This window comes from Barbus barbus (genome assembly GCF_936440315.1).
Source record: "Barbus barbus genome assembly, chromosome: 4".
In the NCBI taxonomy this organism is placed as follows: Eukaryota; Metazoa; Chordata; class Actinopteri; order Cypriniformes; family Cyprinidae; genus Barbus; species Barbus barbus.
In genome coordinates this window covers 4225422-4248937 of record NC_136732.1, presented here as the reverse complement: position 1 = coordinate 4248937, position 23516 = coordinate 4225422, and the positions used below count along the sequence as shown (strand labels likewise).

The 23516-nt window shown below is 38.2% G+C and overlaps 2 protein-coding genes across 3 annotated transcripts in view; one reads left to right on the top strand and one right to left on the bottom strand.

Annotated features, from left to right (window-relative positions):
* Positions 1 to 23516, top strand: part of LOC306866526 (NACHT, LRR and PYD domains-containing protein 12-like) — a 422442-nt gene that overhangs the window by 11791 nt on the left and 387135 nt on the right. For both annotated transcript variants that reach the window (XM_079411777.1, XM_079411778.1), the window contains 9 exons: positions 591 to 764; positions 972 to 1145; positions 1776 to 1946; positions 8585 to 8758; positions 9620 to 9790; positions 19729 to 19902; positions 20573 to 20746; positions 22958 to 23131; positions 23222 to 23395. In XM_079411777.1, the coding sequence (XP_079267903.1) occupies positions 591 to 764; positions 972 to 1145; positions 1776 to 1946; positions 8585 to 8758; positions 9620 to 9790; positions 19729 to 19902; positions 20573 to 20746; positions 22958 to 23131; positions 23222 to 23395 (1560 nt within the window). The remainder of the gene's footprint in view (positions 1 to 590; positions 765 to 971; positions 1146 to 1775; positions 1947 to 8584; positions 8759 to 9619; positions 9791 to 19728; positions 19903 to 20572; positions 20747 to 22957; positions 23132 to 23221; positions 23396 to 23516) is intronic.
* LOC306867223 (ribonuclease inhibitor-like) overlaps positions 1 to 23516 on the bottom strand; it is a 174944-nt gene that overhangs the window by 142170 nt on the left and 9258 nt on the right. The window lies entirely within an intron of this gene.

Sequence of the window (23516 nt, the reverse complement as noted above, 5' to 3'; positions counted from 1 at the left end):
CTGACTGGTATTTAACTGAACAAATCAAACAAACATATGTCCGGCCATGGTTGTGTCATTTTATGATTGAACCACAGTGGTGACAGCGAGGTCATGACCCTTTACACAACCTGTGATGATGCGTTTCCAAAGTTATTAGCATCATAAAACTTAGTTTATATATTTTCATGTCAAGAAAAAACTTGAATTTTAAACACTGGACTTTGTGTTCCCTTGGCATTAAATGACAGAAAACTAGTTAACGCTGTTGTGTGAGTGTTTCTAATACACCAGCCGAGGGAGTGATGTCAAATGAGACATTTTTCTCTGTTCTGACCAATGCAGTCAATGATGACTCTTTTTCTCTCTCTTTTGTAAAGTCACAGAAATGCTATCATGGATTTTTCTTTTTGCAATTGTGGAAAATGATAATGCAAAACTTGCATTTGTTGTAGTTTGCGTTCACCAATATAGAGCTTTACCAGCTATACTGTGAAAAGGGTCATTCAGACCAAAATCCTGTAGTGCATATTTTTCATTTTCTTCAGTCTAGAACATGTACTTGTGTGACAAGCTGTGTTATAAGGAAGAATAACATCTTTTTTTAATAGACTTTCAGACTGCAGTATCACTGAAGAAGGTTATAAAGCTCTGGCTTCAGCTCTGAGATCAAACCCTTCACACCTGATAGAGCTGGATCTCACAGGAAATGATCCTGGACAATCAGGAGTGAAGCAGCTCAGTGATTTACTACAGGATGGACTCTGTTCATTAAAGACCATCAGGTGAAAAAAACCTTAAAATATTTCAAAATGAACCACAGATGTGAAATCAGCTGTATGAAAATGGATAGAAGGGTCAAATGCACCGTTGTTGAATAGGACATGAACTGGAATTAAATAGCAGTTCAGAGAAATTCAACAGACACACAACAGAATTAGTGGCAAAAATAATGTAAAAATATATCTGAAATCCTTATCTGCTTGCTGTAGGTTTTTGAAAAGTCCTGCTGCAGAGGAAGCGTGTGAGTATCTCACTGGAGTTCTGGGTAAAAGTCCATTACTACTGAAGGAACTGGATCTGAGTGAAGATAAATTAGGAGATCTGGATGGGGAGAAACTCTCTGCTCTTTTGATGGACTCTCACAGCAAACTGGAGAAAATAATGTGAGTGAACATGATTTATACATTGAAACCTCTTTGATTATTCATTATTAAAGACTGTCAGTAACATGTGAGATCAGATATGAAGAGCTGTTGTTCTGATGTGTGTTGAATATGTGCTGAATAATAATAATCAAGCATTGCATTAGTTTAGGCAGGCCACGTCAGTCAAGCTCACATCAGCTGATAGTCAGCTGTTCCTGATGTGTACCAATCCAGTCTCGACACTTATCACAGCAGTCCATTTAACTCCATTCTTTCAGCATCTCTTCTATCGCATCGCTGCTCACAATCAAACTCCCTCCTCCAACCCCAGCTCCACCCAACTGAACCTGTAATCTAATCTGACTTTTGTTTCTTTTCGTATACACTTCACTACTTTGCAAATATTCTCTACCATGTATTTGTATTTTCTTCAATCATGTAAATTGTGAATTGTAATTACGTAGGCATATACTGGATCTGTTCTGTAGCCCTGCTCTCCCCGCTCTGTTCAAGCATGGCTGCATGGACAGGCGTGTGGAGTTTTGCCCAGAACAGAACCATACCACCAACACTAACTGTATGCAATATAATTGTAATAAATATACTTGACGAAAGTGGTCCTGACTGAAATGCTGTTTTTGTGTTCAGGCTGAATAATTGTGAGCTGACAGAGAAAAGCTGTTCAGTTCTAGCTACTGTTCTCTCCTCCAAAACCATCCTGAAAGAGATGAACCTGAACAACAGTCGTCTGCTGGACTCAGGAGTCAAAGAGATCTGTGAGAGACTGAAGAATCCTGTGTGTGAGCTGAAGAGACTGAAGTGAGTACATTTCACCAGCAGCTACACTCAACACCACAGCGATGAGATCAATATTGCACATTGGCTGATGATGGGAATATTATATATGATACAGAATGTCTTTATGACCACATCAAACATTAGACTTTTAGACGCGCACTCCACTTCGTCTCAGCACCAGGCGCGAGTCAAATGAGCGTGGAAACACTACTGTGCTCGCAGTGTGTGCTCTTCAGTTGCATTGCAATTTTCATATCAAAGCGTGACAGAAACTATGAGCATGTAATGTGTAGTTACAGTTGAAATCAAAAGTTTACATACACCGTGCAGAATCTGCAAAATGTTCATTATTTTACCAAAATAAGAGGGATCGATCAAAATGCATGTTATTGTTTTTTTAGTACTGACCTGAATAAGATTTCATATAAAATGTTTATATATAGTCCACAAGATAAAATAGGGTGAATTTGGGTAATCTGGGACATTTTTTGCAATTTTGACTTCTGCGATTTATTTCAATATCTATCTAACACATGAGATCAACACATTAGACTTTTCTGAAATCCCTAAGATGTTTTCTAACCACACAAGAAGAAAGAAAGTAGATATTATACCCAGAGAAGACATGCCACATCTATTAGTGTTTTTGTGACAAAACAAAAATCTACTTGAATTTGATAATTGTCACAGAATGGCCCATCTTCACCTTCACTGATCACTTTCACCTGTTCCTCATTAATCATCATGCTCACCTGATCATCGTCACCGTCATCATCCTGCACTCATAAAAGCACTTCCCTCAGCTCACTTGATCGTCCGATCTTGAAGTAAAGTAACATGCTGTTGTGACTACAAGGAAAGACCTCGTACGAAGCGCTTGGCTGAGTATTCTACCTGAAATTCCCTACCTGTCTTACTTACCTTCTGCCCTGTTCCTCTTCACCCTCTTCACCCTCAGGATCCAGCTCCTGGCGAAAGCCATCTTCCCCAAGCGCTCGGATACTCCTGTTTACTACGGACCTGCAAGGAAAGAAGGGACGGTTAGAATCCTTGACGAACGATCACAAAGCTCACGGAGAATCACTACTCACCCTTTTCCACGTCTTCCACCATTGCTGTGTGTTCGCCAAACCTGTCAATAAACTTTGTCACTTGAACCACTTACCTTTGTGTCCGACAGTTCCAATACAGAAGATCGGACCATTAACCGAAGATGAGGTTGGAGATTGCCTCCATAAACGTGCGGCCCAGGGAAGAGGATAACCTCACTGGAGGATGTATCATCTTCCTCTTCCAAAATGGCAGAAGTGTGGAGGAGTATACGGAGGAGTTCCTCGCCTCCAGTTACCGGGCCCTGTGCAGCGATGTCACTTTGATGGAGGGATTTAGAGTTGGACTGGAGGAGGAAATCCGGAGTCTTATGCCACACAGCGATCCCTACTGGTCTCTAGAGCAGTACGTAAACTTCGCCTTATGGATTGCGGGATCTTCTTATGATGTCGGCGAAATGGAGGATGTGCCACCTACTGATCCCAGTCCCGTGGCTGCCGCCTTTTCAAGTCCATCACCCGCAACGAGGCCCGTTTACCCACGAACCCGGAAGAGGGTTTCCAATAGTGCTGATCTGAGGGCGAGTGTATTGGATCCATCAGGAATATCTGTTAGGTCAGCGCTGAAGTCCTTTTCCCTTGTCACAGGCAAATGGCCTCCGGTTGCTATGTTTGCTCCTTCACCTCCCGAGTCAGCAAGGATGATTCAACAACCCACTCACACTCAGGCTCCGCCAACACAGAACGAGGGGCTAATGGATGAGGCTCTTCCTCCGGAGTTCTCGGCTCCCGTTCTTTCTCCCATGTCTTCTCGCCAGTGCCTTCCATTGCCCACTCCTCGTCTGTGCCCACCTATTCCTACACCTCGCAAGAGCTCGCCTTCGTCTCCGCTGGTCCCGTCCGGCCCACCTGAGTTCCCGCTGGTCCCGTCCGGCCCACCTGAGTTCCCGCTGGTCCCGTCCGGCCCACCTGAGTTCCCGCTGGTCCCGTCCGGCCCACCTGAGTTCCCGCTGGTCCCGTCCGGCCCACCTGAGTTCCCGCTGGTCCCGTCCAGCCCACCTGAGTTCCCGCTGGTCCCGTCCAGCCCACCTGAGTTCCCGCTGGTCCCGTCCAGCCCACCTGAAGCTCCGCTGGTCCCGCCCAGCTCGCCTTCGTCTCCGCTGGTTCCGTCCAGCTCCGCGCTGCAGGAGCGCCCTCTAGTGTCCGCGCTGCAAGAGCGCCCTCTAATGTCCGCGCTGCAGGAACGCCCTCTAATGTCCATGCGGCAAGCGCGCCCTCTAGTGTCCGCACTGCAAGAGCGCCCTCCTGCGTCTCCGCTGGTCCCGTCCAGCTCTCCTTCGTCTCCGCTGGTTCTATCCAGCTTCGCGCCTCCCGTGCGCCCTCAAATGTCCGCGCTGCAAGAGCGCCCTCAAGTGTCTGCGCCGCAAGAGCTCTCTCACGAGTCTGCGCTGCAAGAGCGTCCAGAGCGCCCTCAAGCGCCCGCTCCTCCAGAGCGCCCTCAAGCGCCCGCTCCTCCAGAGCGCCCTCAAGCGCCCGCTCCTCCAGAGCGGCCCCAAGAACCCGCTCCTCCAATGTGGCCCCCAGAGGGGAACTTTCCCAAAGAAATTTTGGGGGGGGGCCATATAGCCGCAGTTTGTGTGGCCAGGCCAAAGGCCAAGGCCACAAAGGACCCCGATCCACCAGGGCCGTCCGAGGACCCCGACCCGCCATGGTCGCCCGAGGACCCTGATCCGCCATGGTCGTCCAAGGACCCAGATCCATCATGGCCTCCCGAGGACCCCGATCCACCATGGCCGTCCGAGGATCCCGATCCGCCAAGACCGCCCGAGGACCCTGATCCGCCATGGTCGTCCAAGGACCCAGATCCATCATGGCCTTCCAAGGCCCCAGATCCGCCATGGTCTCCCGAATCTCCAGTCCTGCCATGGCCTCCTAAGGCTCCGGATCCACCATGGATTCCCAAGTCTCCAGTTCCGCCATGGCCTCCCGAATTTCCAGTCCTGACATGGTCTCCCAAGGCTCCTGATCCGCCATGGCCTCCCAAGACTCCTGATCCGCCCTGGAGGCTTCCCTGTCCTGTCCAGGTTCTGCTCCAGCCTCCAGGACGCCCGCCCCCCCTCCCCGGTATTGTTGTTACGTCGCGGGACGCGCCGTCCGGGAGGGGGAGGTAATGTCACAGAATGGCCCGTCTTCACCTTCACTGATCACTTTCACCTGTTCCTCATTAATCATCATGCTCACCTGATCATCGTCACCGTCATCATCCTGCACTCATAAAAGCACTTCCCTCAGCTCACTTGATCGTCCGATCTTGAAGTAAAGTAACATGCTGTTGTGACTACAAGGAAAGACCTCGTACGAAGCGCTTGGCTGAGTATTCTACCTGAAATTCCCTACCTGTCTTACTTACCTTCTGCCCTGTTCCTCTTCACCCTCTTCACCCTCAGGATCCAGCTCCTGGCGAAAGCCATCTTCCCCAAGCGCTCGGATACTCCTGTTTACTACGGACCTGCAAGGAAAGAAGGGACGGTTAGAATCCTTGACGAACGATCACAAAGCTCACGGAGAATCACTACTCACCCTTTTCCACGTCTTCCACCATTGCTGTGTGTTCGCCAAACCTGTCAATAAACTTTGTCACTTGAACCACTTACCTTTGTGTCCGACAGTTCCATTACAATAATCTGGGACAGGTCACTTTGTAATCTGGGACACATGTATTAGGCCTAAAAAAGCCTATATTCACCATACTTTATACATGCCAAACACAATATCACCAATTTTAAAAGAGCATTATGAAAAAAATGAAAAGAAAATGTATATACCAATATCCGGAAAATAATTTCTATCTCTACACAGGATTAACGATCTACTGTGTTAATTAATTTAAATTAATTTAAAACTCTATTTAAATTGTTTAACATTGTATTAACATTTTAAAAAATCAACTAAAATTTAAGCAACAATTTGATTAACGGAATATTGGTTTGGTTATTCAAGTTCTCCATTCTGTAAAATTGGGGCTACTCGGGGAACAATATTGAATAAATCACAAACATAATTTGACAACAATTAGGAACATTGTCTTATTTATGACAGATTTATGTCCTTAAAATAACACCAATTTCTCATTATGGCATGTATTAGCCCTTGTCAATAGACTTATAAAGTCCCTAAATGCATATTTCCCCCATTTGTAGACTGTCCCAGATTACCCAAAGCATGCTGTCCCACATTCTCAAAAATATTTGATCATGTGGGACAGCAAAACAATATTTGAAAGAAAAAAAATTAAAACACATTTTCAACACTTTAATACATAATTTGTTGCTTGAATAGATCACAAACATGATTTGACAACAATTAGGAACATTGTTTTATTTATGACAGATTTATGTCCTTAACATTAATCTAGTCAGAATCCTGTCACTGACCTTGTCATGTAATTCCCAGGGGAGCTTCTTGATTGACAAGTGCCCTGCCCCTTTCTGTGGAATCACCCCCATGAAGTCATGTGATTTCAGTCACATGACAGCCATGCTAAAATTATAGTAAAAGCCCTGCTGACTAAATGTTGTTAGAACAGGAAATAAACACACTGGATGTCCCAGAATACCCAAATTTACCCTAATAGCTTAATTTTTAAAAATGCTGTTTTTTGTTTTTTTTGTTTAGTGATAGTTGTCCATGAGTCCCTTGTTTGTCCTGAACAGTTAAACTGCCTGCTGTTCTTCAGAAAAATCCTTCAGGTCCCACAAATTATATGGTTTTCCAGCATTTTTGTGTATTTGAACCCTTTCCAACAATGACTGTATGATTTTGAGATCCATCTTTTCACACTGAGGACAACTGAGGGACTCATATGTTACTATTACAGAAGGTTCGAATACTCACTGATGCTCCAGAAGGAAAAACCATGTATTAAGAGCCGGGGGTGAAAACTTTTCAGAATATAGCAGCCAAAAACCCAATAACCAGCTGCTGTGATGTCTGTTAATCAAAGATCAAAAGAAAAAAGTGTAAATCAATAACTTTTGTAGCTGAATTTTACTGCTCTAATGGTGTACATATTGTCCGTTACGGGGTGGTACAATAAAGGCACCCTTGCCTGAATAAAAAGGGCAATAATATTAAGGATTTTGTGCCTGAGGTGGGAAAATGTGTTTTTTGGAGGGTTAACATATCTTTCAAGCTGTAGCTTTTTTTAAAAAAAGGTTTGTATTTAGTGAAAATTTTGAAAACAGCAAAGTGGTAACGACACCCGTTTCGTAGAATGACTCCGCTATGGTTTCCATGAAAAACGCGGACAGGATGACGGAGCCCATTCATAAAAACTGAATTTACTCTATAGCGCGGAATGCCATGGAATTCATAAATTGACGGATGAATAAAAGAAGGTCTGTCACTTAATTCGAATTGCGATATGAACTAGTGTATGTGAATATTAAAACGCAAAAAGACTTAAAATATTATATAATACTCTTGTATTACTTTTGTACAATGTAATGTACGTCTTTATTCCATTTACTGTCAAATTTAAATAAATCAATTAAATTATAAAAATAATTATTACAACCACATTAAACACTTAACTGTAGAAAAAAAATACAATTATTATCAAAACTTTTTTAAAGGAATATTCACACAATTTTTCTACCATGTTTTAATTTTAACAGTGAACCTCTGTTTGTTTGCCAAAACATAAAGGAGTTTCATTTTCATTTGATTAAAAATAATGCCTTCATTTGATTATCAGAAACAATAAAACACAATTTCTGGAAGAAAAAAAAATCGTAGGGCCCTATTGTTCAAATTGTTGAAATTGAGAGTTATTTCTTCACTGAAATAAGTGTTTTTGTTATTACACAGAGAGAAAAGTACCGAAAAAAGGTACCGTCGGGTACCGGTACCGAATTTCAGGTCCTGATACCAGTACCGTACCGGTTAAAATGTAAACGGTACCCAGCCCTAGTCAGTGGTGTTTATATACATATGGGCATCAAAACTCACTCTGACAGAGGAGCTGTTAACTGGTCATGTTGAGCTGCCTTCAGATCACCACATTCGACAAATTCAGAATGTTTTTATTTGCTTTTCTGATTTGTGTTTTGATCTGTTTAGTAGTTCTGAATGGATCTGTATGTATTTATATACAGTCAGGTTAAGGCAACTGGTATAGTGTTCTGTTGGCGTCTCAGTGTGGTCCTGTTTGGTATTGCAGCTTGACTTGTAGTTATAGAAAATACTCTCACCAAATGTGACATTTATTTTTTCCCCGGTTTTTGCTGTTGCACTGTATACATAAATTGTGAATTATGAAAATTACAAAAAAAAAACTTTCTTGAAACTTTCTTGCAGAAAATATAGCTTTGTGAGAATCATCCTCAAACTTAATCTAGAACTTGGTAAAATGATTATCTTTATTTAAAATGTTTCAAGTCTTAATGTTTTTCCCTTTGTTATACTGGGATGAATCATACTGGGATGTATGCTAAAATTGTTGAATGTGGCGCCCTACCTAGAAATATTTTCACCAGCCACCACCGACAGTATTGTTAGTTTAGTTTTTGATTATAGTTCATTTGATTATTTAAAACCTCTTTTCTGTAGACTCTCAAACTGCAGTATCACTGAAGAAGGTTATAAAGCTCTGGCTTCAGCTCTGAGATCAAACCCTTCACACCTGATAGAGCTGGATCTCACAGGAAATGATCCTGGACAATCAGGAGTGAAGCAGCTCAGTTATTTACTTCAGGATCCAAACTGTCAACTCAAGACACTGAGGTGAGACGTGATCAAATAATACTAAATAAATGATACGCATGTGAATTATTTATATTACACATAATTATTATTATATTATATTATATTTCACTAATTCAATAAGATACAGATGCTGCAGCTGCTGTTGTTTTGATGATAAATGTCACCACAGTTTAGTTGTGTTAAAAGTTACAGGTTAATCAGACATTTTGGGTCACTAGATGTGCTGGTATTCAGTATTTTGGGGCCTCAATGAACATTTATGATTGTGTTATTGTGGACATTTCTTATGAAAAAATATACTACAGCAGATCTATAACAGGCCACAAACATGTGATGTGTGTCAGGATAATTCAGCACACACACACACACACACACACACACACACATCTGAACCTACAGTTCTCTCATAATGAGCAGAATTACTGTTGCATCAACAGACATCAGTTAAATAAAACTATCCAGAGATGGTCTAAACCCAGATCATGTTCCCTGTTAGTGGATCAGCAATCCAGTGTTTGGTGAATTCTGCTACATAATAATAGGAAGAGCCGGCATCAAAAGATCAACTAAATATATGGCTATGAATGCTTAGCTGTCACAAGCTAGTTATCCCTTTGCTAACTTTCCTCATCTCCTGCTTAAAGCTAGAAATATCTTTGAGAATTTGAGAATTGAGAATCGTGATCTAGTGAGCTTTTGCCCATGAGTTTCTTTTAAAGAATTTACTTTTGACTTTCTCAAAGATATTTGTATATTTAAATGTTCAATTGTTAAAACTTGAACTAGAGCTTTTCGTTAAAAACAATGTTTGATCATCTTTAAATGTTTTGTGATGCAATACACATTGAATTGAATCCTGCTTCATCTTCTCTTCTGCAGGTTTTTGGGTCCTGCTGCAGATGAAGCCTGTCAGTATGTGACTGGAATTGTGGGTAAAAACCCGTTACTCCTGAGAGAGCTGAATCTGAGTGAACATAAACTAGGAGACACACGAGTGAATCAGATCGCTGCTCTACTGCAGGATAAACACTGTCAACTCAACACACTGAAGTGAGTATCTTACATCATTTCATGTGTCACATGACTAGTAATGTTACAGTAGTCTATTTTAATTCTCATCTGAGTCCGACCCCACGCTATAAAGCTTGGAAGAGCCAGGATACTTTTTAATATAACTCTAATTATATTTGTCTGAAAGAAGAAATTCATATACATCAAGGATGGCTTGAGGGTGAGCAAATCATGGGGTCATTTTCATTTTTGGGTGAACTATCCCTTTAAGTGCTCAGGGGTTGGAGAAAATAATGTGAACACACTAGAATAGCCAGTATTTTATTGTGTTTACCATCGTTTGCCTTTAATACAGCTTCCAACCTTCTTAGAATAGATTCATACAACTTTTGAATAGACTTCAGTTAAATGTTGTCTCTAACTTCTGCTGTGACTGCTGAATGTCTACTTCGTCCAGCCCTGTGGAGCGAATTTTGTGACTATATTCATCTAACAAATCCAGTGTTTTGCAAATAAACAAATTCGCTTTGAAAAGAAAAACTTGACTTTCAATCAAACGCAAAGTGATTTGCAAATACAAAACTCTATTTGAGAGAAAATGCAGAGGTATGGACAAATATATGTATTGTGTGTCACAACTGTGAGACTCATTTGCCTTTTTATGAGGAAACTTAGCTAGATTTTCTCATGCGTGCGAGCAGATTTTCTCACAAATGCAATTGAGCAACTTTCTTTTCCAAAAACACTATCCAATACATTTGCATTTTAGTATTACAATATATTTTGACACGATATATAGTTATACCCCTGCATTGTTTTGAATGTTGAACAATTGTATCAACATTTATAGCCTATGTATTCTATATCCCGCCATCCAACAGAGGATAAGAATGGATCAGTTTTTTTAGGGAAAGACTACCTAGTTAAATGTTTAGACATGTCACTACTGATTTTTGAATTGTTTACAGCACTTGTTGTGAATTTCACTGACTCTGTAGTAGGGTCACTTTGTTAAAACATCTATATAGACTCATTTGCCTTTTTATGAGGAAACTTAGCTAGATTTTCTCACGCGTGCGAGCAGATTTTCTCACAAATGCAACTGAGCAACTTTCTTTTCCAAAAACACCATCCAATACATTTGCATTTTAGTATTACAATATATTGTTATACCCCTGCATTGTTGTATGTTTTTGAATTGTTTACAGCACTTATTGTGAATTTCACTGACTCTGTAGTAGGGTCACTTTGTTAAAACATCTATATGGTTAATTATAGATATAGTAAGACAGAAACTCACCTGTTCCCCACTCATGTTGGTCTGTAAAGGTAAACTGGTGTTTCGGGTCTCGGGAGACTAGCGTAAATTAACCAACAGCGCTATCTGCTGTTTTTGGAAATGAAAGTTGCTCAATTGCATTTGTGAAAAAAATCTGCTTTTGGTCTGCTGGTGAGATAATCTGCCTGCATGCATTTGATTTTTAATTTTTTTTTATTTTGATGTAGCAGCATGAACAACAGTACATTACAGTACATTATTTCAAAACAAAAGTAGTTACAATTTTCTCTGCCATTTTAAATTTTCTTTTTTAAACATAATATAAACAAAATAACAGATAAAATTAAATGATAATATTAATAACAATAATCATTTTAACGGTTCTGGGGAGGTCAGATATATACTTAATAATCAAATTCCATATTCAATAATGTTAAATGTTTGTTCTTGGTCTATGGTAGAGACTGTGGGAGAAAGTCTGTTAGTTTCCGATGTGGAAAGGATGTGTAAGGGAGATCACAATAACATTTTCCATTCAGAAGGGAAGGATCATTTGTTTTATACCTCCACAACGTCTGGCCGTAATGGCCTTACATATTCGATCCACTTGGACCAAACTTTTCTGAATACATTCTTCTGAAGACGGAGGGAAAAAGTAATATTTTCCATAACATAAATATCATTCACAATATCCATCCATTCTTGTATTGTGGGGGGTTCAGGAAGCAACCAGCGCCTTGTAAGTGCTTTTTTTACCAGCAATTGTTAGAATGTCAAATAGGTATCTTTCAGGCCATCTTGTCTGGAGATTAGTATTTCCTAAATATAATGTGGAGAAGCGCAAAGGCAGTGTAGTGTTAAAAATGCCTTTCACTGCTTTATGAAGCTCCACCCAAAAGGGTTTTATCACTGGGCATTCCCAGAATATATGCCAGTGATTGGCTTCCCGAAACCCACACTGTCTCCAACATTTGGTGTCCCCTCCCTCAATATGTGCTTTCTGTTTCGGTGTAATGAAAAATCTGATAAGACATTTCCACCCAAATTCCCGCCATATGTGAGAATTAGTACATTTCCATGGGAATCTCCATATATCAAGCCATTCCTCATTCCATATTAAAAAATTACCTTCCTTTTCTCATTTTTCTTTAATATATTCTGTGGTGGAGGTTTTTTTTTTTATCCTAAGACCTTTATAGAATTTAGAGATGACACCCTTATTTATATCTCCTTGGTAAGCACCTGTAAATATCTTCAATATTGGGTCATTGTTTTCAAAATGATTGCGTAGCTGGAGATATCTATAAAAATCAGATTTCTCAAGGCAGTACTCTTTCTTCAAACTTTCAAAGTCTTTCAACTCTCCCTTTTCCTTTAGAGACCCAAAATTTGAATCTATAATCCATTCTATTCTTGACTTAAATTCAGGGTCATAGGCACACCATTGAATTATTTGTAATTTCCGATCTAATTTATATTCTTACTTTATTGTATTCCAGATTTTTAGTTGGGCTTTAATCCATGGGTTTTGCACCTTTTCTATAAATCTTCCCAAACTTTTATGGACCAATAATGCTTGAATTGGGGGGTCAGACATTATGGAGAGTTCGATATCTTTCCACCTAGCTTGATATGTTGGGTTACATATGTTAATTAAAGATTTAGTCTGGGCTGCATAGAAATAATCCCTAATATGGGGTAATGCCGTACCTCCTTCCTCCATTGGGAGCTGTAATGTTTTGAATTTGATCCTGGGTTTTTTCCCTTGCCAAATAAATCTGGAAATGATCTTATTTAATTCAGACCAATTTTTAGGGGAATTTCTACAGGTAGTGCTTGAAATAAATAGAAATATCGTGGCAGAATTTTCATCTTTATTGAGTCAATTCTATGACTAAGGCCAAGGAAAGAGACGGCATTCCACCTGTGTATATCTTTTTTAATTTTTATTAAAAGTGGGTTAAAATTTGCCTCTGCTATAGAGGGTGACACGGGATTGGATTTTCAAACCTCTCCAGTCCCACTCCCACAAAAAAAAAATCTTGTCCTGTCTCGTCCCAATCCCACGAAAAAACTAGGGGAAAATCCCGTCTCGTTCCACTCCCGGAAGAATGACTCCCATTCCCTCCCACTCCCGTGTTGTTGTTTTTTTGGCCAAAATCTGTCAGTTACAGTAAAAATATAGCTCAGATCACAGCATGCCCACCTTGAATAAAAACCCAAAATGTAGTTTTTTTTGTTATATTGAACTGAAAGCTAGCTTTGCACAGTGTGCATGGCACACATTCAATTTCATGTAAATCATCCATGCATTTTATATTTGAATTTTTTTTTTTCATTTGAAAGTAGACGTTTCTCTCTATAGATATATTTTTCAAAGTTTCTCGCTCAAGTTCACAGAGACCTAAAGTGCATCCTGCTTGCTTTAAAGCGCAACGTTTCGTTGTTATTCTGAGTGCACACAAATAAACGTAGAGTCTTTACAGATTTAAAAGATGTATTAGGCTACTTTTATCTGTATGACCAAAAATTACAGAGATTTTAAGAGCAAGTGAGCTCACCGGCGCCTGTCCTGCAGCGAGTGCGCTATTCAGCTTCCACTCTCCACACAAACACTTCAATAGCACACATTTCTCTAGGTTAACATCATATTGAGCGGCCATGTAAAGTTGCTACTACATAGGCTACATCTTTCAGATGAAAAGCCATATTTGAGGTCGATGAATGATAGATGAGCGTTCGGATGTCCTGCCCGAGTGTATTACCAGTTACCACATAGACCAGCCGTTAACAATCTGTCTGTCACGGACTGCGTCATTCACTTAACCAGCCACACCAAAGCAAACAGGAGGAGAGCATAAAGAGACAGGGCAACTAGAATTGTGTTCAGAATTAAAATATACAGTTTATTTATATAAAAGGTATATTTGTGTATAAAGTTGGGTATCATTACTATTCCCGGTCCCGCCCACTTCCGCTGACATTTTTTCCTGTCCTGTCCCAATCACGTGATTCGTAGCGATTTTGTTTCCCTTCCCGCAGGATTCCCGTGACCCGTAGGATTCCCGAAAAATTGTCAGCGTCTATTCTGCTAGTGTTGAAGTTTCTTTCTTTAAGTATATTCCTAAATATTTCAGCGAATTCTGATTCCAATTAAGGTTGAATTTATCTTTAATATATTTTGGCGGTGTATATCACTGCAAAAAAATGCTTTTCTTATTTAGATTTGTGTCTTGTTTCCAGCCAAAATATCTAAAAATTCTTAAATCAAGAAGGATTTTCTAGAGAAGTAAAAATTATTGTCTTGTTTTCAGAAATAAACTAGTCAAAATTAAGTGAATTATTGCTTAAAACAAGCAAAATAATCTGCCAGTGGTGTAAGAAAAATAAATAAAAAATACTTTTGTTTTCTGTTTGACATAAAATAATTTTTCTTACCCCATTGGCAGATTATTGTTGCTTGTTCAACAAGTTATCTAGAAAGTCAACCATGTCTGTTCCTTCTTTATCTTCGGGTATTCTGTAAATCCTTAAATTATCTCTATGAGCTCGGCCCTCCTTGTCTATGAGTCTGGCTTCCAGATTAGCTTGCCGCTGTGTTAGCCGCTTGATTAGCGTTGATGCTGCTTGAAGCACGGTTTCAGTTTCTTCAATTCTTTCCTCTACCTCCTCCAGTTTGTCGTTTGTTCTCTTCAGTTCTTGTTTAATGTTGGCAAGCTGTACCTTATTATCCCTTCTGAATTCTCGGAGTTCGTTGAGGATGCATCGCAGGCTAACTTCAGAACTGTCATCGCCATGTGGATATGATGTCGGCGAGCTGCTTCTGCTACCTTGCCTTGGTTCAGGGTCATTTTCTACGACAGGTGCATCTCAGAAAATTAGAATATGGTGAAAAGGTTATTTTTTTCTTGTAACTTATTTCAAAAAGTGAAACTTTCATATATTTTAGATTCATTACATGTAAAGTGAAATATTTCAAAAGTTTTTTTGTTTTAATTTTGATGATTAGAGCTTACAGCTCATGAAAGTCAAAAATCAGTATCTCAAAACATTAGAATATTTACATTTGAGTTTCAATTAATGACCATCCATACAGTATAAATTCTGGGTATCTCTTGTTCTTTGAAACAACAATAATGGGAACACTGCTGACTTGGCAATGGTCCAGAAGACGATCATTGACGCCCTCCACAAAGAGGGTAATTCACAGAGGGTCATTACTGAAAGGTGTGGCTGTTCAAGGAGTGCTGTATTAAAGCATATTAAATGCAAAGTTGACTGGAAGGAAGAACTTCACTTTGCTACCATCTGGTAAGCGCTTCCGTAGCCTGATGGCAAAAACTGAGAGACTTAGGAGGAGCTTCTTCCCCCAGGCCATCAGGCTCCTAAACTCTAACTCTGTCATAATATCTCACGTCTCCATGTAAATATCACTATCAAGAAGTTACTCATAATTTTTTCTACCTTGTATTGCTGCTATTTAAATACCCTGTACAACTCTTTTGCAATTTTTTTGCACATTCCTTCTTATATTACTATTTAAATCAACAAACATACTGACCTGCACATTTATATTTTTTATCTTTTATTTTATTTTATTCTTTTATCTTTTCTACTTTTCTTTTTATTAATATTTATGTACATTCAGTGTTTTATATTCTTTATAATTCCACTGTCCTTGGAGCGGACCTGACTGACAGTTCACTGCTGGTTATACTCTGTATAATTGTGTATGTGACAAATAAAAATCTTGAATCTTGAAATTGGGTAGGAAAATGTGCACAAACAACAGGGATGACCGCAAGCTTGAGAAAACACTCTTAGAAGAAAAGGTTCTATATAGAACCTAAAAAGGTTCTATCAGGCACTTCATTTTAGGGGTTCCATATAGAACCCTTAATCAAAAGAACCCTTTAGGGTTTAGCTAATTTAACACTAGAAAAACTTATATGTATAAGCATAACACATCAAGGTTTTGTGTGATCATTTAAAACACGTTTATTAGCATTTACAATGACAAGCAATATATAACACAGCAATTCATAGTTAATTCTTTGTTTTTTTCAACCCCCTCCAGCTTACTCACCCATCCAACATGTCAGTCACAAATATATGTTGATTGCTAAGAAACCACACACAAAAAAACAACTGAATAGAATGTTAACTTCCACAAATAAATAAACAAATTTAAGATGCTGCAAGATGGTGAACCACATGTTTCTGAAAAGGGAGCTAAAAGACAGACTATGTTGTTTTTAAATTTATAAGCATTAAATATTAATTTTACATTCAGATAAGCATTTAAACAATAAAAACAAAGGACCCATGACAATTTCAGCACTGGGAAGGGCTAAATATTGCTGATTGATTTAATCTGATGAAATTAACTGAGTGATGTCTTTTGGATGCGCCATACTAAACAAAAAGACGACAGCAAACAGATACTTCTGGCATCTCTGTTATTGGTCAGTGACTCATCCATTTTGATGCTAACTCTGCTTGCGATGAGTAGGGTTGACATCCTAAGATGGGGATACAGGTCAGAGAAACATTTATTAGACCTAATGAGAGTACAATACAACAGGAAAAAGAAAGGAATCTCTCACAATTAAATCATATCTTAAAACTTACTAGAATTAGAGATAAGTGTGATGTTTTCATCTGAATGTTGATGACCAAACAAGTAATGCTGCAAGTAAAGAGTCCAGACCTGCAGTGACTTCAGATTAGCTGATTGATGAGTTTCAGTTGGTACTGTGAGGAAACAGAAATAACGGACCTTTTGTGTTATTGTTTTGCAGCAAGTTGGCCGTGTTTCCTCTGACTTCCACTTTTCAACACTCTGATAAACTGGTGGGAACACTTTAAAAGTGCTCTCTGAGTTAGATGAACATCTACAACAACCAAATACAGCGTGTTTAGAATAATATACAAGTACTTCAGCACAACAAATAATTATATTTTACTATACTATAACTGCAAACACCAAATACTCAGTTATCCACAGAAAAATGGAAACATCTCCATCAGCTGCTTCTCTCTTTGTTCTTCTTGGTTTGAATTCATGTTTATAACAGCAGTCTGACGGTGATTTGACCGAAACTTTGTTTCATCTTTTCCTATAACGTTATGTATAGGTCCAATACAATCTACAGAGCAAAGAAAAATATTACGTTAGGCTATAACATGAATTCTCGCCAGCATTATTAATTAATATTAATCAATTCACAACAGTTTTTATCAAGATATTTTAGGGATTCATGTTAAAAATGACAAACCTCCTGGCAGAGAATTGCACAGGCCTGGACAACCTTTCTTCTTTTAGCTTCTTGAAATAAACGTGTCACGTTAGGCTAACTAAAAATGACAAAGGTTTAAGTAAAAGTAATTAAAATAAGCTCAAATTAATTCATTTTCTCACTTACCAATGCAATCGTCGTTCTCCTGAGTGCTGAGCGCAGTCAGCGCACCGTGAACCGTTGAAGTTTAAACCGTGACGCTCGCGCGCTTTTAAGTGGTTACTCTCGCGAGCGACAAAACTGATCAGCGCATAGACACATGTTCAAGTTGTTTGTCGTTTGTCAAAGACCATTTTATGCAAATGTTTGGAGGGATGAGATATAAGAAAGCCTTTTAGAATCTAAATGAAACCCTGAAACTCGATATGAGCATGTTGCTTGTCAATAAAAGAGCTGTAGGGCATCTTACATGACATGATAACTAGAACTTGCAATCATGTTAAAGTGTGCTGATTAAATAGAAGACTAGCGTGTACCTATTAATAAATAAGATCAAACTGTCCAGGTTGCTATACACTGCTAGAACACATGTAGCCTATTTCTACCTGATCAGTTTGTTGGTATAATAATGGGTTGATTCAGTGCAGACGTAAATTTTAAGTTTTTTTTTTTTTTTTGGAATAAAGGTGTGTCAAAGTAAAATAAAAAAAAACACAAATATAATGTAATATAATAATTTTAAATAGCCTAATGTTCAAACATACATAAAAGAGCTTCGTTTAGCCCAAAGAACCCTTTTGTACCAAAACACTTTCTCCTTATATAGAACCTTTTTGTCATAAAGCGTTCTTTGGAGTTGAGTAAAGAACCCTACGGTTCTATATAGAACCCCAAAGAAACTTTTTTTTAAGAGTGTACTGTCAAGCAAAGCTGATTCAAACACTTGTGAGAGCTTCACAAGGAGTGGACTGAAGCTGGAGTCAGTGCATCAAGAGTCACCACGCTCAGACGTCTTCAGGAAAAGAGCTACCAAGCCACTTCTGAACCAGAGACAGCGTCAGAAGCATCTTACCTGGGCTGTGGAGAAAAAGAACTGGACTGTTGCTCAGTGCTCCAAAGTCCTCTTTTCAGATGAAAGTAAATTTTGCTTTTCATTTGGAAATCATGGTCTGGAGGAAGACTGGAGAGGCACAAAATCCAAGTTGCTTGAAGTCCAGTGTGAAGTTTCCACGGTCAGTGAGGATTTGGGGTACCGTGATGTCTGCTGGTGTTGGTCCACTGTGTTTTATCAAGTCCAAAGGCAATGCAGCTGTCTACCAGGAGATTTCTGAGCACTTTATGTTTCCATCTGCTGACAAGCTTTATGGAGATGTTGATTTCCTTTTCCAGCAGGACTTTAGCACCTGCCCACACTGCCAAAACCACTTCCAAGTGGTTTGCTGACCATGATATTACTGTGCTTGACTGGCCAGCCAACATGCCTGATCTGAACCCCATATGGAATCTATGGGATATTTTCAAGAGAAAGATGATAAACAGTCGATCCAACAATCCAGACGAGCTGAAGACTCAATAGTGCCTCAGCAGAGCCACAGGCTGATCGCTTCCATGCCATTCCTCACTGATGCTGGAGTTTGTGCTTGAAGGAGCCCTGATCAAGTATGGAGTGCATAAATCAACATACTTTAACGAACTTGAACTTTTCTGTTTTGCAAATCCTTTTTTCGATTGATCTTAGGAAATATTCTAAAATTTTGAGATACTGATTTTTGCCTTTCATGAGCTGTAAGCTCTAATCATCAAAATTAAAACCAAAAAAATAAGTTTTACTTTATATGTAATGAATCTAAAATATATGAAAGTTTCACTTTTTGAAATAAATTACAAGAAAAAATGAACTTTTTCACCATATTCAAATTTTCTGAGATGCACCTGTACATTTGCCGTTGTCCTACTTCTAGTAGAGTAACCCTTTTCTACATTGTTGAGTAAAATATTTACAAGGTCTCACAAAAACTGATTTTTGGGGGTTATTTTAGAAAACCGTCAGGGAGCTCAAAAATTAGGCTGTTTTCTTGTGTTTATTAGTTTCTTGTGTTTATTCTTGTTATTAATTGTTATTTTTTAATAACAAAAAACATTTTTATTGTGTTTATTAATGGGACGTTCAACAGAATAGTACTGTGCTGCTGTATTATTGTGTACAATAATACTACGATTAAATGTATTTAAATACAAAATACATTAGATTTTTTTCAAAGGTATTTAAATACAAAATAGCATTTAAATACATGTATTTCAAATACTGCCCATCGCTGTTTGTTTTTCTGTTTTGAAGACCAAATTGTGAAAAATTATCCAAAGTTATTTGGACACTCTTCCTCTGTTTTTTGTCTTATCAAGACATCGTGACTTTATTAAATAGTTTTCTTCTATCTTTTCTCTTTCTCTCAATGTAGGTTAAGCAGCTGTTATATGACAGATGAAGGATGTTCTGCTGTAACTTCAGCTCTGAAATCAAACCCATCACACCTGAGAGAACTGAACCTGAGCTGGAATAAACTAGGAGACTCTGGAGTGAAAAACCTCAGTGATCTACTGATGAACACACAATTCAAGCTGGAGAAACTACAGTTAGTATCATTATACTCTACAGCAGTTACAGTGAGATTAAAGATTACGGTTTACTTTCATAAAGTCACCATGAAATTAAACTTGACAGATATGATTTTTTATGGAATATTGCGGTGCTGAAATTATTTATCTGTGTACATAATGTATTTCTAATTTGTGCCCTCCTGATCTTTCTAAATAACTTTCCTTCTCCCTCACAACATCATCTCTTCTCTCCTCTGATGGAAAATCTGTCATTCACCAGAGATCACAGGAATAACAAACGACAGCAATCCAATTATTATTCATTATCCAATTTTTGCAGTCACTCAGACATACTGTACAATAAAGAATGACAATTGCAGAAAAATACAAATAAATGTTTACTGATGATAAAGTACTCTTTAAAAATATTTTAGGTCAATTGTAATTCAGAAACACAACTTTCTTGATTTCTCACATTTAAACTCAATTTTCACTTTTTAATGTTATTTTTAAGTAGTTCTATAGTTGATCCTATATCTTAATCTACTTTGTTAATCTTTTTCTTCTGTTTTTGTTTATGGTCGTATAATAAGGTTTTTGGGAATGTACTAATTATTGCACTGTATGGTGTTAACACATGATGAATTACTCTCATATGAACTTGACACTTGTCTGATTCATTGTCTTTTCTCTTTCTGTCTTCAGTCTGTATGGATGCAGTATTACAGAGAAACAGTGTCTCATCCTGACTTCAGCTCTGAAATCAAACCCATCACACCTGAGAGAACTGAACCTGAGCTGGAATAAACTAGGAGACTCTGGAGTGAAAAACCTCAGTGATCTACTGATGAACACACAATTCAAGCTGGAGAAACTACAGTTAGTATCATTATACTCTACAGCAGTTACAGTGTAATTATACATTTAAGTACTGAGTAATATTAATTAACTACATGTACTTACTATATGGTTATGGTTAGGATTAGGGTTTGATTTAGGGTTACTTGCATGTAATTATGCATACATGAGAGAGTTGATCTTCATCGCTGGGAACAGCAGTACTGGCACACATTATACATATACATACACACTTATCTCATTCCAGCCCCTGCTGTTTAGCCATCGGAGAGCTCTTCTCCCCATCTACAGTATACATACCCCGGATAAACCACACAGACACACTGGTGTTAGTTTGAAGTTTTATTGTTAGTTCGTTTTGTCTCGTGTGTGTGTGTGTGTGTGTGTGTGTGGGAAGTAGTCGGACTCCCACGTTGCGCCGGCGAAACCAAACGATCGAGCGGCGCCCGCTTATGACGTCACGGCTGCGCCGCGTAATGCGATTGTAGTCCGACGATACCATTGTTGTTTTTGTGGAGGGGACTGTGTCGTCTTTTCTGAGTAAATGTTGATGATTTGTGTTATTAATATGTGTTAATAATGGTTTATTAGTTTTTGTGTTTCATAATGTGATTGATGTTTTACATGAAGTTTATGATTTAAAAATGAGATTATAAGATTAAATACTTACCTGATAATGGTACCCTCCGGGTAGGGGGTGGAGCCTGGCCTATAAGAAGGGAGCCTGTTTTTCCGGACCTAAAACGTCCCACAGTAGATCTGCAAGGGTCCACTGCATCACAAATATGTTTAACAAGGACACCTTAAAATAAAGTGTTACCCAGTTTTGTTTAAAATAATTAAAGCTACAGTTTTTAATAACGAAAGAATATGTAGAAGTATGGTATTTGGGGTAACAAGCGCCCCTGCTGTCGGGGCTAAAGGCGCAGTAATTAACATGATAATTAATAGATGGCTGACTTTCTCGTTTGTTGACATGACATGATTAGATTCAGATGGTAAATATCATATATTATGTTGGGTGTCCATATTAGAGATAAACACCATGTTTAGAATAAAACCATCATATTTAAAAACATGATATTAATCATATCATAAATATAATTTGTTGTTTCTACTGTAAATCTATATTAAATTATTATGGGATCTCCTTCAATGCTTTCAGAATCTTTACTTTTTTACATTTTGTTTCTGTATTTTAAAATATATATTTTTTATATTAACATATTTTAATGAAAGTATATTTATTGAACAAAAAATCTTTTATTTTTCAAAATTAGCGGAAAATAGAACAAACTTTGCTAAAATGATTGTTTTGAACAACTATTAACTTAGACATTATTTAAAAAGCATTATTTTAGCTAAAGTATATCAATACCGTGTCTTTTGCCCTGTGGGGGGGGGGGAAGCCCCCCTTCCCACCTCATACATTTATAAGATTTTAAACTAAACAAACCACTTGTATGATTTGTTTTCACACAGAATATTTTGCTCCATTATTGTTCAATACAAACGTATATTTATTTTTTCTGCAATTATACATTTTAGGTGCAGTGAAAAGCACATTTTTTTCTGAAGGTGTGCCTTTAGGCCTGTTGTACCCTACTAAAGTTGAGCTAACCCAAACTAAATAATCATTTGTTCCCACATAAGATTTTGTTTGACAAATGTGACCCTGGAGCACAAAAGCAGTCTTAAGTCGCTGGGGTATATTTGTAGCAATAGCCAAAAATACATTGTATGGGTCAGCATTATTGATTTTTCTATTATGCCAAAAATCATTAGGATATTAAGTAAAGATCATGTTCCATGAAGATATTGTAAATTTCCTAGCGTAAATATATCAAAAGTTAATTTTTGATTAGTAATATGCATTGCTAAGAACTTCATTTGGACAACTTTAAAGGAGATTTTCTCAATATTTAGATTTTGTTGCACCCTCAGATTCCAGATTTTCAAATAGTTGTATCTCAGCCAAATATTGTCCGATTATAACAAACCATACATCAATGGAAAGATTATTTATTCAGATTATGCATAAACCTCAATTTTGAAAGATTTACCCTTTTGTCTTGTTTTGTGGTCCAAAAAAACTTTATTTTAGTCAAATTAAATGAGCGTAATGAAGTGTAATGAATTAATTTATTTTACTATGGCATTTGCTTATGGTGTATTTATTCACACAAACTTTACATGGATCTGATTCATTGTCTTTTCTCTTTCTGTCTTCAGTCTGTATGGATGCAGTATTACAGAGAAACAGTGTCTCATCCTGACTTCAGCTCTGAAATCAAACCCATCACACCTGAGAGAACTGAACCTGAGCAGGAATCAAATAAAAAACACAGGAGTGGATCTCTTATGTGACGTACTGAAGGATTCACACTGTAAACTGGAGACACTGAGGTCAGTAACATTCACATACAAGAATCAAAAAAAATATTTATTTAAATGAAACAGAATGAAGTGTGACTTTTCTCATTTCTCTCAATGTAGGTTAAGTGACTGTGAAATGACAGATGAAGGATGTTCTGCTGTGACTTCAGCTCTGAAATCAAACCCATCACACCTGAGAGAACTGAACCTGAGCTGGAATAAACTAGGAGACTCTGGAGTGAGAAACCTCAGTGATCTACTGATGAACACACAATTCAAGCTGGAGAAACTACAGTTAGTATCATTATACTCTACAGCAGTTACAGTGAGATTAAAGATTACGGTTTACTTTCATAAAGTCACCATGAAATTAAACTTGACCGATATAATTTTTTTATGGAATATTGCGGTGCTG